Raw genomic sequence first — 13,927 nt, 5'->3', positions numbered from 1 at the left:
GCTGGCGTAGCTAAAAACTCTGAACTTTTTTTTTTATTCTATTCTTCTGTTTTACCATCTTGTTGTCTCTTTTTCCCCTTTAACATTCTCCATATTAGGAGACACAAACAAGCAGCCACTGTTCACTTCATTTGAACTAAATACAGTCACTCATTCATATGATAAAAGGTTCCCGGACTGCAGAGTCATGAAGGAACAAGGCAAAAAGAAAAGACAGCATCACAGAATAATTAACAACGGCATATTGTTTCATTGTAAGTCAAAGTAAATACAGAAAAAGCCAGGGTGGGTGGTCATAATCTGAGAATATTCAGAATTTTAAAGAATACAATTGTACATTAGCGAGCAAAATAAAATCTGATTATATCATTTTTGGTAAATTCACGACTTTAATCTCAGAGAATATCGAAAAAAAAATATTTTGAATAAAACACTATGATATCAAATTATTTTCTGTAATTATTATTTTTTTCATTATTATTTTCAAATTGAATCTTTTTTATTTCTCTAATCATTACCCCCTCCCCAGGCTTCATAATTACTTTGTATTTTATTTGTAGCTACAATGGCTCAATACACTGTTGCTGGCAAGGCGGAAAGTGTCCCACATACAAATATAAAAAATGATAAGTTCAATTTCTTGATAATATTTCCCTTTTACCTGCTTAGCTCCCATTTAGCCGTCAGTAACGTCAGATGACCGCGGATCGTAAAAAGCTCATTGTAAGTTTGTGAAAAACTTGTGACTGCAGCTGAGCATGTAGGACACACTGGGAGTTCAGCAGAGTTCACAACACAAAGCTTCATGTTCACTGTCTTTGACAGAGTCCCTTACACACAAGGAGAGGAGAACATCATAACAGACGTATGGAGCCCAGGAGCTGTCAGTATTTTCTGGGATCAAGGTTGGGATTGTGCACTTGATGTGCAAGAGAGAGGAAAGACTTCTAAAGGCTAAAGTGGCATTAATGTATTTCTTATATTGTCAATAAATCCCATGAAAAGACCAAATTCAAAACAATTGTATTTCACTTCCTGTCTGTGGATTTCAGCTCAAAGCCCATTGGTTCCCACTGAAGACTTACATTTTTAAAACAAAAAAAAAGTGTTTATCCCTTCACTGTTTGCTTTATTAGAAGTGCAATCATTTGGTCAACTGAAAAAAAAAAAAGGTATGATTTCATAAAAAAAAACTCACTGAATTTGAGATTTGCTACTTTTGTCAGTTTTTTTATATCATGTTAAAGTTAATTTCTTTGACAAAAAAAATATTTAAAGACAAACTTAAATTTGAGAAAATTGAAAAGATATTTTCCACAATTTTTTTTGACATTCTCTCAACCAAATTATGGAGAAATTACTCGGCAGATTTATCGATATTGAAAATAGTCATAAAATGCAGCCTACGTTTGGTATCAAACAAAATCAAAAGGACTATTTTTAATGGCGGATTAATCAACCTTTAGGGCTCTCGTGAGTATTTGTGGTAGCCGTATGGTGTATCTGAAATCAAGTTCATGGTGAAGAAGGAACATGTCAATGTGGCTCATTGATGTGTTTTTAAATAGTTATAAACAAAAATTGAGCAAAATACAAATACTAGTAAGAGGATGCAATCATATTTGGTTTTGGTCTTTTCATGGGATTTGCTAACAATAAAAAAAATACAAAATATCTCCAACCTTATCCATTAAACCAGCTGAAGAAGCAACAAACAACCAATTAAAACAGTAAGGTCAGTGTTCATTCCTCAGAATGTCTTCCCACAGGCACTATTGGGATACATCATTGTTGGCAGCCCCTCCAATCAAAAGTGCTTTTTATTTCATTAAAACATCTCTATTCATCATGCCTCAGTAAAGTCAGTTAAAAGGAATATTTAACCCAAATAATCGATCATTTGTATATCTATTATTTCCCCCGTGTCACCTAACTTATTGACGTAAAATGTGTTTTTCTCCAATGAGTGGTGGCTGCATTTACCAGCAGTGGTTTAATGTTTTGATCAAGTTTAAACAGAACTATATCAAAAACATCCGACCCTCGCACAACATATGCAGTATAATACAAAGTGTTTTAAATAGTGCAGTCTTAGTTCAAAGTCTTGTGTTTGTGAAGTAGTGAGAATCGAACAGGATAAGTGGGACTTATAATACAAAGGTTGTGCGAGAATTTGTTAAGGGAGGTTATGATAAAGTATACAAACATTTACTTAAATTCATCAAGATATTTAGAATCTTTGATTACCATAAAGACATGAGTGAAAAAATAAAAACAAGGGGAATAATTACTATACAAGTCGACATTTTTTGGGTACGTTTTTCCTTTAAAATCCAACAAAATGCATTTTTCAACCTCAAATAACGAGGTATGCTGCTTTTCTCTGTTTTAGATGATATTAAAAGTAAATCACTTTGGCAAAACAAGGCATTTAAAGACATCACCTTGGATGGACATTTTTTCATGTTCTGTCATCTTACAAACCAGCCATTAATCAATAGTGAAAATAATGTCATCTTGAAGAATTCCAGGGAACACGAGGCGAGTTACTGACGTAATCATGATCATTTAGTTGGGGACGTTTTTAGAATTAGATGGATTATTTTCAAATGTGTGTGCACAAACTATGAAAATATCAGAAATGAGGTATGCTTTGTGTGCATTAAGTTCCTCTTTAAGATTTGTCTTTTACTTACAGATACATGTCTAGATTTGGTTCCTGCAGCCGCTGCTGGGTGTGAAAAACAAACATACCCCAGAGTCAGTGTCTGTTTGTTGAGGCTGGTTTACGTTCATCATCATCCTCCTCTTCCTCATCCGATGCTGTCATAGTCAGTTTCTCTCCGGCGAGACTCGGCCCTCCACTCGGCCAGGAAGAAGGTGATGGTGCCCAGGAAGCCGAACACCACCAGGATGAGCAGCTGCCAGTGCAGCAGCAGGTAGTTACTGTAGAAGAAGGCCAGGGCGGCCATGATGGACTGCAGGGGGAGACCACAATATGTTACAGCACATGTATACATTACCCTGTGGTGCTCTGTAGCTGAAGGATGATACATCTTTACATGATTTTAAATCGGTCACAATCGCTCCTTTTCTGACACCAAGATCGAAAAAGTGTATGGTAAAACGTGGCTTAAAACTGTTCAAAAATAAATGTATGACACATCAAAGGGTTCAAAGGGGATACGCTGCTGTTCGAGAGACCAGATGAAACTAGGACAGTTTATGAAGAACTTTAAAGGTTAAAATTAAATAAAAGTGACAGCAGGTGAATTAGTCTAGACGAGTTTATTCTTGTCTATTTGTCAGTTTTTCTTTGTGAGTCTTCAAAATTATAAAACATATATCCATGTTTTCCCCCTGTAAATGTATGACTTTTTGAAAGTTATGCATGCTTTCCCTAGAGACATAACCCTGTTACATTATGTTAGTGAAATATCAGTCTCAAAATTGGCGGAAACATTGTGACATGTTTTAAACAGGTTTTGGTCATTTTAGGATATTTTAATTCAGGATCCTGAATTTGTTATAACTTTTTTCTAAGTATCAATTATTTAACGTCTGAAACCCACCTGTATGAACTTGAAGACGGCGAAGGCGGGAGCGCTGTTGTCGCGGAAGGTGTAGCCGATGATGCTGAGGAGCTGCGTGTTGAAGCAGCTGTCGCCCAAACCCAGCAGGAAGCTGCAGAGCAACGCCACGCCAACACTGACACACACACAGAATGTTAAAGTACACAGCATGCAATAAAAACATTTGCATCAGAGGGGCATATTGTTTCCCAAAATATGGATTAAATGGAGTAAAATAAGCCCTAAAACAATGAAATTACATCAAGCACACATTCAATAAATTAGCAAAGAAATATATATTCTTAAAGACATTTTCAAAAACAAATGATTCATGGAGAAAAACCACAATCAAAACAGTTATACCATTTGCAATGTAAGGCATCTGCTTGTACCAGAGTATTGTTACAGCGTAGCATTAGTAATTGTACTGCAGTAAAGCATCTGTACAGTAATACCCCCTCCTGGCTGTGGTATCTGTACCTGGGGGTGATGTAGGCCTGCAGGTCGGTCCCCTCCTCGGGGGCCAGCGGAGCGTCGCTGGAGATGTTCAGGAAAATCAGGTAAAAGGCGATGTAGTGCGTGACGAGGCCCAGCAGCACCACAGGGTTCCTCCCAAAGCGGCTGCACTTGTTCATCATTCCAAACACACCGCCGCCTACCCGAGGAACAGAGGGAAGAGGAAGTGAAATCATCTGAGAAATTCCTCTCTGCAGAGCGGTCATGTGACAAACTGCATCACAGTGCATTAAGTACTGTACTTAAGCACAAATCAAGGTAGCCTACATCTCAGATGAAAGTATTGAACTTATGAAAGTGTTTCACCCCCCCCCCCTGTCCAGTTAAAACCATGTATTAGGTTATTTTGATGTTTGGTTATCATTCATTATTTACTTTTTAAACTGGAAATATGCTCAGAATGTCCACACCAGCAGAAGTCAAGTGTATGCTGCACAGGGTTGTGGGACAGGGTAAATACGGCAACGGGATTTACATTTTAACGATAAAAAATAAGTTATAGGAAAAACATTTTATAACTTTTAACTTGATTAATTTTAATACCATTATTATTATTACTTTTATTAATAATGTAGTTATTTTTGTTAAAGGCTGATCAAATGTGTGGAAAAATAAGCGTGAAAAAGATGGTGTTGGTATATGAATGCATGTTTGTGAGTTTACCGGTCCCTTTAAATTGAAAGATAAAGGGCTAAGATGCATTGTTGCAGATAAAACTGTTCAATAGTATACCGGACGGGACTGAGAGGGAAAGTTTTCAGCACTATCAATATTTTCCCTTCATTGAGGATCAGAATAAAGGAGTCTTTCTTGTAGTGAAGTATGTTCAAAGTGTGGTATAAGTGCTTTCCCTGCAGTAAAGGGTCTGAATATGTCTTCCACTACTGTCACTGGGTGTAGAAAGAATACTTAGGACTCACCCAGAATCTCTCCGACTCCGATGCAGATCCCAGAGATGCCGATCAAACTCTTCGCATCGTGGCCGAAGCTTGTCATGGCTCCGATACACGTCCCGTAAACCCCGCTGTAGAAAGTGAGCTCCAGGCCTGACAAAGAAGAAAGCAGCAATCCAGACTCATTGTTAGTCACACACACACACACACACACACACACACACACACACACACACACACACACACACACACACACACACACACACACACACACACACACACACACACACACACACACACACACACACACACACACACACACACACACACACACACACACACACACACACACACACACACACACACACACACACACACACACACACACACACACACACACACACACACACACACACACACACACACACACACCTGTGTATCCAATGCAGAAGCTCAGCAGCAGCATCTCTTTGGTGACAAACATTTTGCACGCTTTAACTGCAGAAAAAAGAAAGGTGGAGGTTAGCAGTTCTGTTTGTCTAAAGTTTAAAGGGATAATTGTGATGTTTAGAAATGGGAATGAATTAGGTTATTCTCCACAATCAGTGTGTTACCTACAGTGATGCAGTTTGGAGGAACAGACAGGATACAACCACACTTCATTACATCACAATTCCCCTTTCAAAGCCTATGAAGTGCAGGTGATTTGAGTCAAAACTTACCAAAAGCATCCAGAGCTTGTGAGCCGATGCTCTGGTGCGATGAGCTGGAAAGAGGAAGACGATCAAGACATTTGGATAAAACTGTTCTTCGACATTTCACAGGCTCACATTTTTGTTAAGTAGACATTTTCACCTTTAAACTCATCCCTAAACGGGCCCTCGGTTGTCTTAGTGACCATATTACAGCAGTTTGAAAGACAAATGTGGAAAAGACTACAAAGGATAGCATTTACAGAAAAAGGTCACCCCGTCTCGGCCTGCAAAAACATATCATCCCAGCTCCGGGCGGGACGACGAGGTCTACCATCTGTCTTTTGAAAAATGTCTCTCCAGGACATGTTCCACAATCTATGGAGGGTGTTCTCCTTCTTGTTAAATAATGTTTAAAAGGAATGTTTGCTTCTGACATCAGGACCACTAGAGAAAAGAGGCCCAGCTGCTCGCTAACAATACATATCTCTGATCAATGTTCAGGCTGCCTGTACAGTGGATTATTAGTTATTATCATGAGCCAAATAATACATCAGGCAGAATGATTTGGACCCCCCTAACATATGGATTTATAGGAGTGCAATAAATAAATCTGTATAAATATACATTACAGTATAAACAGTAATGAATCGAAGAATAAATAAGATCATAAAAATAAAGAGGAATCCATAAAACAATTTTTAAAAAGCAGAAAAAAATAAAACAATGGTAAGTTAACAAAGACATTTGGAAATGTATAGGAAAAGCAAAGACGATATGGAAAACTCAAGAGGAACAAATACAATTGTGAATAGAAATGTTTTTAAATATAAAAAGGAAGAAAATTAAATAAAGTGGAATGCATAAAAGAATAAAAAAGTAAATAAAGAATGGTGGTAATACAAAGATAATTAAATAGAATACCTAAATGTGCAACAAAAAAAAGTAATTCAAAATATGGAAATATAAAGAAAAAGAAATTAAAGAGCAAGAAACAAATAATAATTAAAACAAAGACAAATAACATTTTCACGTGTTTCTCATATTTGTTTACCTTTAGATTATTAAGCGCATCTATCCTTTATTTAAAATATGTTTGTGTGAAATCACCTGTGTGTGTATGTATTGTTTGTCTATATAGATTCTATATATTTTTTTCTTGACTTTTGCCCTTATTTTGATTTCCTCTTTATATGTTTATTGTATGCACTACACAAATTGAAAGCCTAATTGGCAACAAACTTGATAATTGGAACGTTTATACAGAATCCTGAAGTTATATTCTGCAGGACAGTTTGATGTTTGTAGTTTTCCAGGTCTTTCCACACAGCCCCCCAGGTGTTCCTCACCTGGCTGTACTCTCAGTAGACTCGGCCTGCAGCAGCGACTCTGTCACGTCTTCAGGAGCCGCCTCAGGGCCGGGCTTCCGGATGAGGAAGAAGAGGAAGCAGCCGACCAGACTGATGACCGTGAGAGAGATGAACACCGTCTGACGGTCTTTGTCTGGGACACACAGCAGCATGAGTCACATGATTACATTTCAACTGAAGGGAACTGAACTCCATTAATAGCCGTTAATGCACATGTTCAGTTTTCCTTCCTACCTGTTATGTGATCGTGTCCATGCCAGGCACAGTATATGTAAAGATTTCCAAAGAATAAGCTGCAGAGAGAGGAGGGATGTTAAAATGAGTTCAAAACTAAAGAATAGAGATGAAACACTTAGTAGAGCTTCTGAAAAATAATCGGAAGCTACTTTAATAATCCTTTAATTGCTAAAGGAATATTTGACCCCCAAAAACGATCATTTGTTTATCAATTACTCAACTGGGGTTACCTTGAATTCTTGAAGAAAGTTAATTTTTCTACCATGACTCCATTGTGAAACAAAGAATGCAAAAAAATTGAAAATTCTTAATGATTTCAAGTAAATGGGGGCCTAATTAAGTAAAACCTTAATATAAAACACTTTGGATATTCTGGAACCAGCGCTCAGCTCGCTGTATAAGATGTCCTTTGGCAGGCGGCCATCTGGCATTCTGCGAAGGTGACCAAGCCACCGCAGCCTCCTGACCTTCAGTGTTGGGAACATTGACTTGCTGCCTGTACGAGCCAGCACCGCCTCGTTCGTGAACTTGTCCCGCCATGTGATCCCGAGGATGTTGCGCAGGCACCGCATGTGAAAAGCATTTAGCTCTCTTTCGTGCCACGCATAAGTTGACCACGCCTCGGAACCATACAGCAGGACGCTGACCACGCAACATTGGTAGATGCGTGTCTTAGTGCGCTCGGTGAGGTATTTGTTGGTCCAGGCTCTTGAGCGCAAACGACTGAAAGACGTTGCGGCTTTGCCGATACGAGTCTGGATCTCCTTAACTAATGACAGTTTACGCCGCCGCGATGAAGTGTCCTCTCCATTGCACTTGCCCGGGCGGGAATGAGGGCTCCAGCGTTGCCCAAGCTGCAGGAACCACACTTGGCCTCCGCTGACAGGACTCCAAGGAAAGACAGAGGTCAATACATTGGCGCCAACATTGGCTGCAGGAGATGGCCGTTGGCTCACGAGGAGCTCATCCGCCCTTTGACAGGTTTTGTATTTAGTCCTGCTGGGTGTCTCCATCACCCTCCACACAAGACCGAGGCCAGGTGGGGGAGCCGGTTTAGTCGCCGACGACCCGACCATGGAACAGCTAGCACTGGTTTACATGGTACCAGTGGAAGCCAAGGACTTAGCTGACACAGACTTTGGACTATACTTGGACTATACTGCATACTGTGTGAGAGTTTGCAAACAGGTGTTCTAATATAGTTTTACTGGCATCAAACGAGGCCCCATTTTATGAAATTCATCAAGACATTCTTTATTTTTTGATTGTTTGTTCAGAGTGGAGTCATGAGTAAAAAAAACATCTTCAAGAATTCAAAGTAACACGTTACATTACATTTCATTTCATTTGGCTGATGCTTTAATCCAAAGCGACTTAGAATAAATTCCATAACTATAAAGATTAGAACAACAAGGAAAGTGCAGATATATTCACTTCAAGCAAGTCATACTATTTGTAATTGTGGTGAATTCATTACAAGGCTTAAATTAACTTTGCAAAGTGCTTTTTTTTTTCTTCAAGAATTTAATTGCCAAGGTACAATCGAAACAGATGCGTTTTCAGATTGCGACGGAAGATATGCACAGTTTCTGCTGTCCTGATGTCAATAGGGAGCTCATTCCACCATTTAGGTGCCAGGACTAACACAAGATGAGTAATTCATACAACAATCATGTTCAGGTCCTTTTTAGAAGGGAATAACTACTTTAAAGTAAAACATGTCATGCATAAATATCAGAGATTTGCTGCTTTGAGAAACTAGGGTGGTAATTTCACCTGAACTGCAGCAGCGCCCAGAAGATGCCACTATTTCTTCCGATGGTGTCATCAGTGGAGTTGATGGCAAGCACATTTCCCTGAGCCGTCCACAAGACTTGAAAACAAAAGTAGAAAATCCGGAGATATAAACAAAGAGAAAACATGCTGTCTTGTTCAGAAACATCCTTAGATAGAGTCTCTTGTTTTACCTGCTGCTCCTATCCCAACCAACACGGACGCGGTGTAGAAGCTCCATGTGTACGGGTAAATGAACATAGCGATGTAGCCGCTGTGGAAACAAGAGACATACATTTGCATTAAAAAGGGTTATGTTAGTTACATCTGCTTTTTCGTCCCGCGTCCATTCGCGATGTCTCGCAGACCCCACGCAGCACGCAGGAAATTAACCCAGCTCACACAGTCCGCTCCTCGCAGCAGGCGAGCCGCGCAACGTCCCGCCAACACGGCACCCAGACCCCATGCAGCATTCTCATCTGTTTGTCATTCCTGGTGTCATTTTCTGGTTGCTAACGCCATTGTAACACATAATCACTGATGTTCCACTGTAACGGTGGTGGACTCATCAGAACACAGTGGGCGAGCTGACCAATCAGAGCACACTGGGCTCACAGGGAGGGGGGGGGCAGGAGCTCCAACAAGCCGTTTAGGACAGAGTGAATACACATACTATACAGAGATGCTGTATGAGAAACCAATGTGAGTTTGAAAAATGGAACAATGTAAATCTATTCTAGTAGACCTCAACAATGGAATTATGATCAGTAGAAATGGACATGACATGGGACCTTTAAAGTCAAGGCTGAAGACTGTTTGCCACTGCCTTTTATTAATTCAAATGATTATTTATTTCTTACAAAGCACTATTACATTTGTTATTGTATTTTATACCTGTGTTATTCTATTTTATTTTTATATTTAATTTCTACTGCTTTTAAATGTATTTAAAACTGTCCTTTTATAATGCATTTCTATGACATGTTTTGATGCTTTTATTGTTTTTTGCAAAGCAACTTGAATTCTTGTTGTTAAAATGTGATTTATGTGACTTCACTCGCCTATAAACGTCACTCGCCTATAAAAAGGGGCAATTGTATCTGGTAATCCCTGAGTCTATGATTTAAAAAAACTTCACCTACATAGAATAAACAAAACCTATACATTTTTCTTGACTGTTTTTATATGTATTTTTTATTTCACTAGGTACTGTATATCAATAAACTTCACGTAGTGTTTGTGTTCTGACCTGTACAAAAGCCCGCTGAAGAACATGGAGAGCTGCGGCCCGACGACGGTCACCACCGAGGGGGCAATCAGGTTGGATGCAGAGAAAACTCCGTAGATTATCGCCATGCTGAAAGTGACAGAAAACACACCGATTATGCATAAACTCAAGTAAAATGTGTGTGCCACTTATCTTAGCTGCTAAGATTCTATTTTAAAAAAGAAAAATCTAAAACGGTTTACTTCTACAAAAGAGGCCAATTATTGCTGGTAGAACTAATGGATAGTTATCATACACACCAGGTCGAAGATTTATCAAGAATAATTGTTAGAAATATCAGTTTTACCTCCGTACAATTTTTCTTTGACATTTGTGAGAAACAAAGGCAGTTTTAAGCTGAACAATTGTATGAATGTAACAGGAGAGGTTTTTGGAAATGTAAGTAGATGTTCTTGAAGTCACTTAGAGTTGAGAGAAACCTTTGTGTAAAAAGTTGATTTGTCCAAGTTTAATAAATGTTATTCGTAGGGTTGCCTTTGTTTGCCATTTTTCACATTCAAATCCCAAATACTGAATATTCCTTTAAGAAAATGAAATGGCTCTGCTCTTTGAAAATGTGGAAATATAAAAGAATCATAAATACAAAATAAAAAGAAATGTGGAAATATAAACACACACAACAATAAGAAATACATAAATAAAATAAAAGAGGAATATATAAATAAATCAATATAAAATGTTGTTTGAATTGTTATTAAAACATGCTCTATAATAAAGATTAATAATATAATTATGTATACATTATTACAGTATTTATTCTACTATCAAGTATTTCATTTTACATTCAGTTTGGTATTATTATGTTTCCCCTCTGTGGGATGAATAAAGGTACTTTATTCCTTAATCCTGCATTTAACTTGCACCATTATGTCACATATGCCCATTTTATTTCTTTATTACTTTTTAGGTCTTGAGTATAGTAGGTTGAACTGCTGGAAGATCCTGGGTCTTAAGACCATTATTAAAAAGGCTTTGCAGCTATGACAATAAAGCCTTTGAATCTTGAACCTTTGAATACATTATACTATCATTGTTTGAATGGCACAAAATGGTCTTAAAATTAAAATCATATTGTTTTTGCCAGTTATTTCTGGAACAATAAATTCAACAAAATTAGATATCCTGACAGATCTAATCCAAACTTTCTAATAACTCTCCTGCAAACTAAAGTGTATGCAATTTCCTGACTTACTGAACTCGGACCAAAAATCCCCTCAAATGGTTAACCTAAGATTGAACTATGCTTCAAGGATTTTTGCGTGCGACAGATTTGATTATAGAAGATGCCAGCAGATCCAGGCAGAGAAAGTGTGCAGCATATCTAAGCATACCAACCTGGTGTATCCACTCCCATGGAAGTCAGTGTTGTTGAAGCTCTTGATGACAGTTTGCTGTAGAGATTGAGAAATAATTTAGTTTAGCACTGAAGCATGATGAATTGGATCTAAAATGAGCATTTGTCAATTCAGCCTACCTCTATATTGCCGCATGTTTGAAAAGCAGTGAACATAAACATAAAGCCGAAGCCTAAGATGACGATGTTTAACAGCCTCTTCCCCTCAGGACCCATTTTGCAGGATATTTGCAAATTCCTTGAGGAAGTACAGACAAAAAAAAAAATCTACAGGCGTGAACAGCACATCTGAAAATAAAAGAAGAGAAGTACAAATCAGAACAACGAATACAATATTACAGTCACTGTCTGCAACAGTCATACAAAAATAACTTTATACTGAACTTGACTCAAACACATATTTATTCAAAACACTGATAGAGTCATACACTATTCATGACACGTTTATATTATAGAGCACAATGATAACTTTGGCACACTATAGATCTACAAACTATAAACCTTTTCTTATAAAAATGTACTTTTTGAATAGTTTCCCCCCTACCATTACCACCTACCTACCATCAATCTGTTTTTGTTGATAACTGCATAGGAATGACTACCTAAGAAGTGTTGTTAAAGAATTGTATGCTGAATTAGGAAGTGGATTGTTTAGATCACAATAACACCTAATGTGTGTTTTTGTCCCAGCATAATGGCTGACTATAAGCAACTTAGCTTTAACTGAAGTATTTGTAAAGGGTGTTTATCTTACTGTTTATGTGTTCAACTAACTGAAGAGGGAAAAGACAGATGTGTGTATGTGTAACATTACGTTTAAGAGAACGTCTGTACAGTTAAACCTAGAAAACACAATTTTAAAAAATGCTTATTTGTGTACCAAACTTCCTTAAAAGATCAGTGGTTTAATCACAAGCACATACACACTTACAAGACTCTAACATTTCATAAACGATTTGAAATATTATTTATTTGACAGTATAGAAGACGAATAATTTCGGCAGACGATATATCTGCAACAAAAAAAAACTTACGTCTATAACATAACATAAGAACTTTTAGAATAGTTTGCCGCTACTCATCTCCACGAGTACCCGTTGATAAAAGCCCATGTTGTTAGGGAATTAATTTCATGCCGAATTGTTCAGTGGATTATCTGGATCACATCAACATCAAAATATGCGTTTTATCCATGGTTTTATCCATTCGTTTTTGTCCGACTGTAAGGCAAGCAATGGAGCTTTACTCGGCTAATTTCTAAATAGGGTTTTGTACAGTCGTATTGTATTGTAGCGAGGGTAAGTTTCAAGACAATGACAGATCACAATAGACAGAGGTGTCTTTTTACGTCAAGCTTAAGAAAATCAAGTGCAGGGTTTGAGACAGAGAACAACTTACCAACACCGCTGTAGCTGTTTAGCTAGCTGCTCCTCTGTGTGCGGGCTCAGAGAGTTATAATTAACATTAGTTAGCTTCTTATGGTAGTCCCGGTATCCTTACTTACTTTAAACTAACTTCAGCATCGCGTTAAACTGCTTTCATGGAGTGTTTTCACCGGTAAACAGGACCGAAACTAGAATTAGAGGCAGTCATGTGAATTAGTCAGCTGACTGTAGTGCTGTTTCGCTAGCTTGAATCTTCGATTTACAAACATTCAGCGCGGAGGAACTTCATCAACAGCGGATCTGCTTAAACCCATCCCGTTTTGTGTAGATTGTTCATGCAACATGGATTCTACTTCCGGTTAGTTGTTTAGTTATTGAACTTCACTCAAAGGCAAACTTAAATGTAACTCGTTCTTAACCACTTGTTACAATATCCATGTATAAATCAGGTATAAATGCTAAGTTATTTATTGTTTTGATTTAAAAAATAGAAACTGTTAACTTTTATGGGTAATGCTACAGCTAGCAAGACAGTAACTACTGCCGGATAAAAAATAAAAGTGCCTTTTTCATATTTTGAAAAATTGAAACAATAAAATGTTTTTATATTTTACCAGAAATCTTCTTTGCTCTATTACATTAGTACTTTAAATTAATAATATATAAGCCAAACAAAGGAGGGATTATGGCTCCACTAGGTACAATAAATCATATTTACCAGAGGTGGAAATACTCAGATCTTGTACTTGAGGAGAAGTACCAGAAAGTAGGAATACTCTGTTACAAATAAGGTCCTGCATTCAAAATGTTACTCAAGTAAAAGTTGAAAAGTATTTGCATCAAAAAT

The 13,927-nt window shown here is 37.7% G+C and overlaps 1 protein-coding gene across 1 annotated transcript; it reads right to left on the bottom strand.

Moving 5' to 3' along the window:
- Nucleotides 1–1,963: 1,963 nt before the first annotated feature.
- mfsd11 (major facilitator superfamily domain containing 11) lies at nt 1,964–13,383 on the bottom strand. The gene is made up of 14 exons (XM_079642323.1): nt 13,094–13,383; nt 11,816–11,983; nt 11,677–11,732; nt 10,303–10,410; nt 9,248–9,327; nt 9,057–9,153; nt 7,278–7,336; nt 7,023–7,176; nt 5,704–5,747; nt 5,414–5,479; nt 5,009–5,134; nt 4,053–4,227; nt 3,573–3,708; nt 1,964–2,978 (listed from the first exon to the last, which is right to left on the bottom strand). Exons 2-14 carry the CDS (start codon nt 11,909–11,911, stop codon nt 2,814–2,816), a joined length of 1,362 nt encoding a protein of 453 aa, XP_079498449.1. The 5' UTR covers nt 11,912–11,983; nt 13,094–13,383; the 3' UTR covers nt 1,964–2,813.
- Between the last annotated feature and the right edge of the window lie 544 nt (nt 13,384–13,927).

This window comes from Notothenia rossii (genome assembly GCF_949606895.1).
Source record: "Notothenia rossii genome assembly, chromosome: 8".
Lineage (NCBI taxonomy): Eukaryota > Metazoa > Chordata > Actinopteri > Perciformes > Nototheniidae > Notothenia > Notothenia rossii.
The sequence above is the reverse complement of the archived record's forward strand: the minus strand, read 5'-3'. Positions and strand labels throughout refer to the sequence as shown.

Bases quoted from the DNA above. Each gene is read 5' to 3' on its own strand.
- mfsd11 (XM_079642323.1), bottom strand. From the start codon at position 11,911: ATGGGTCCTGAGGGGAAGAGGCTGTTAAACATCGTCATCTTAGGCTTC. The intron at 5,748-7,022 runs GTGAGGAACACC...TCCTCTTTCCAG, and splicing joins TCTACTGAGAGTACAGCCAG to CTCATCGCACCAGAGCATCG. The intron at 5,480-5,703 runs GTAAGTTTTGAC...TTTTTTCTGCAG, and splicing joins ACAAGCTCTGGATGCTTTTG to TTAAAGCGTGCAAAATGTTT.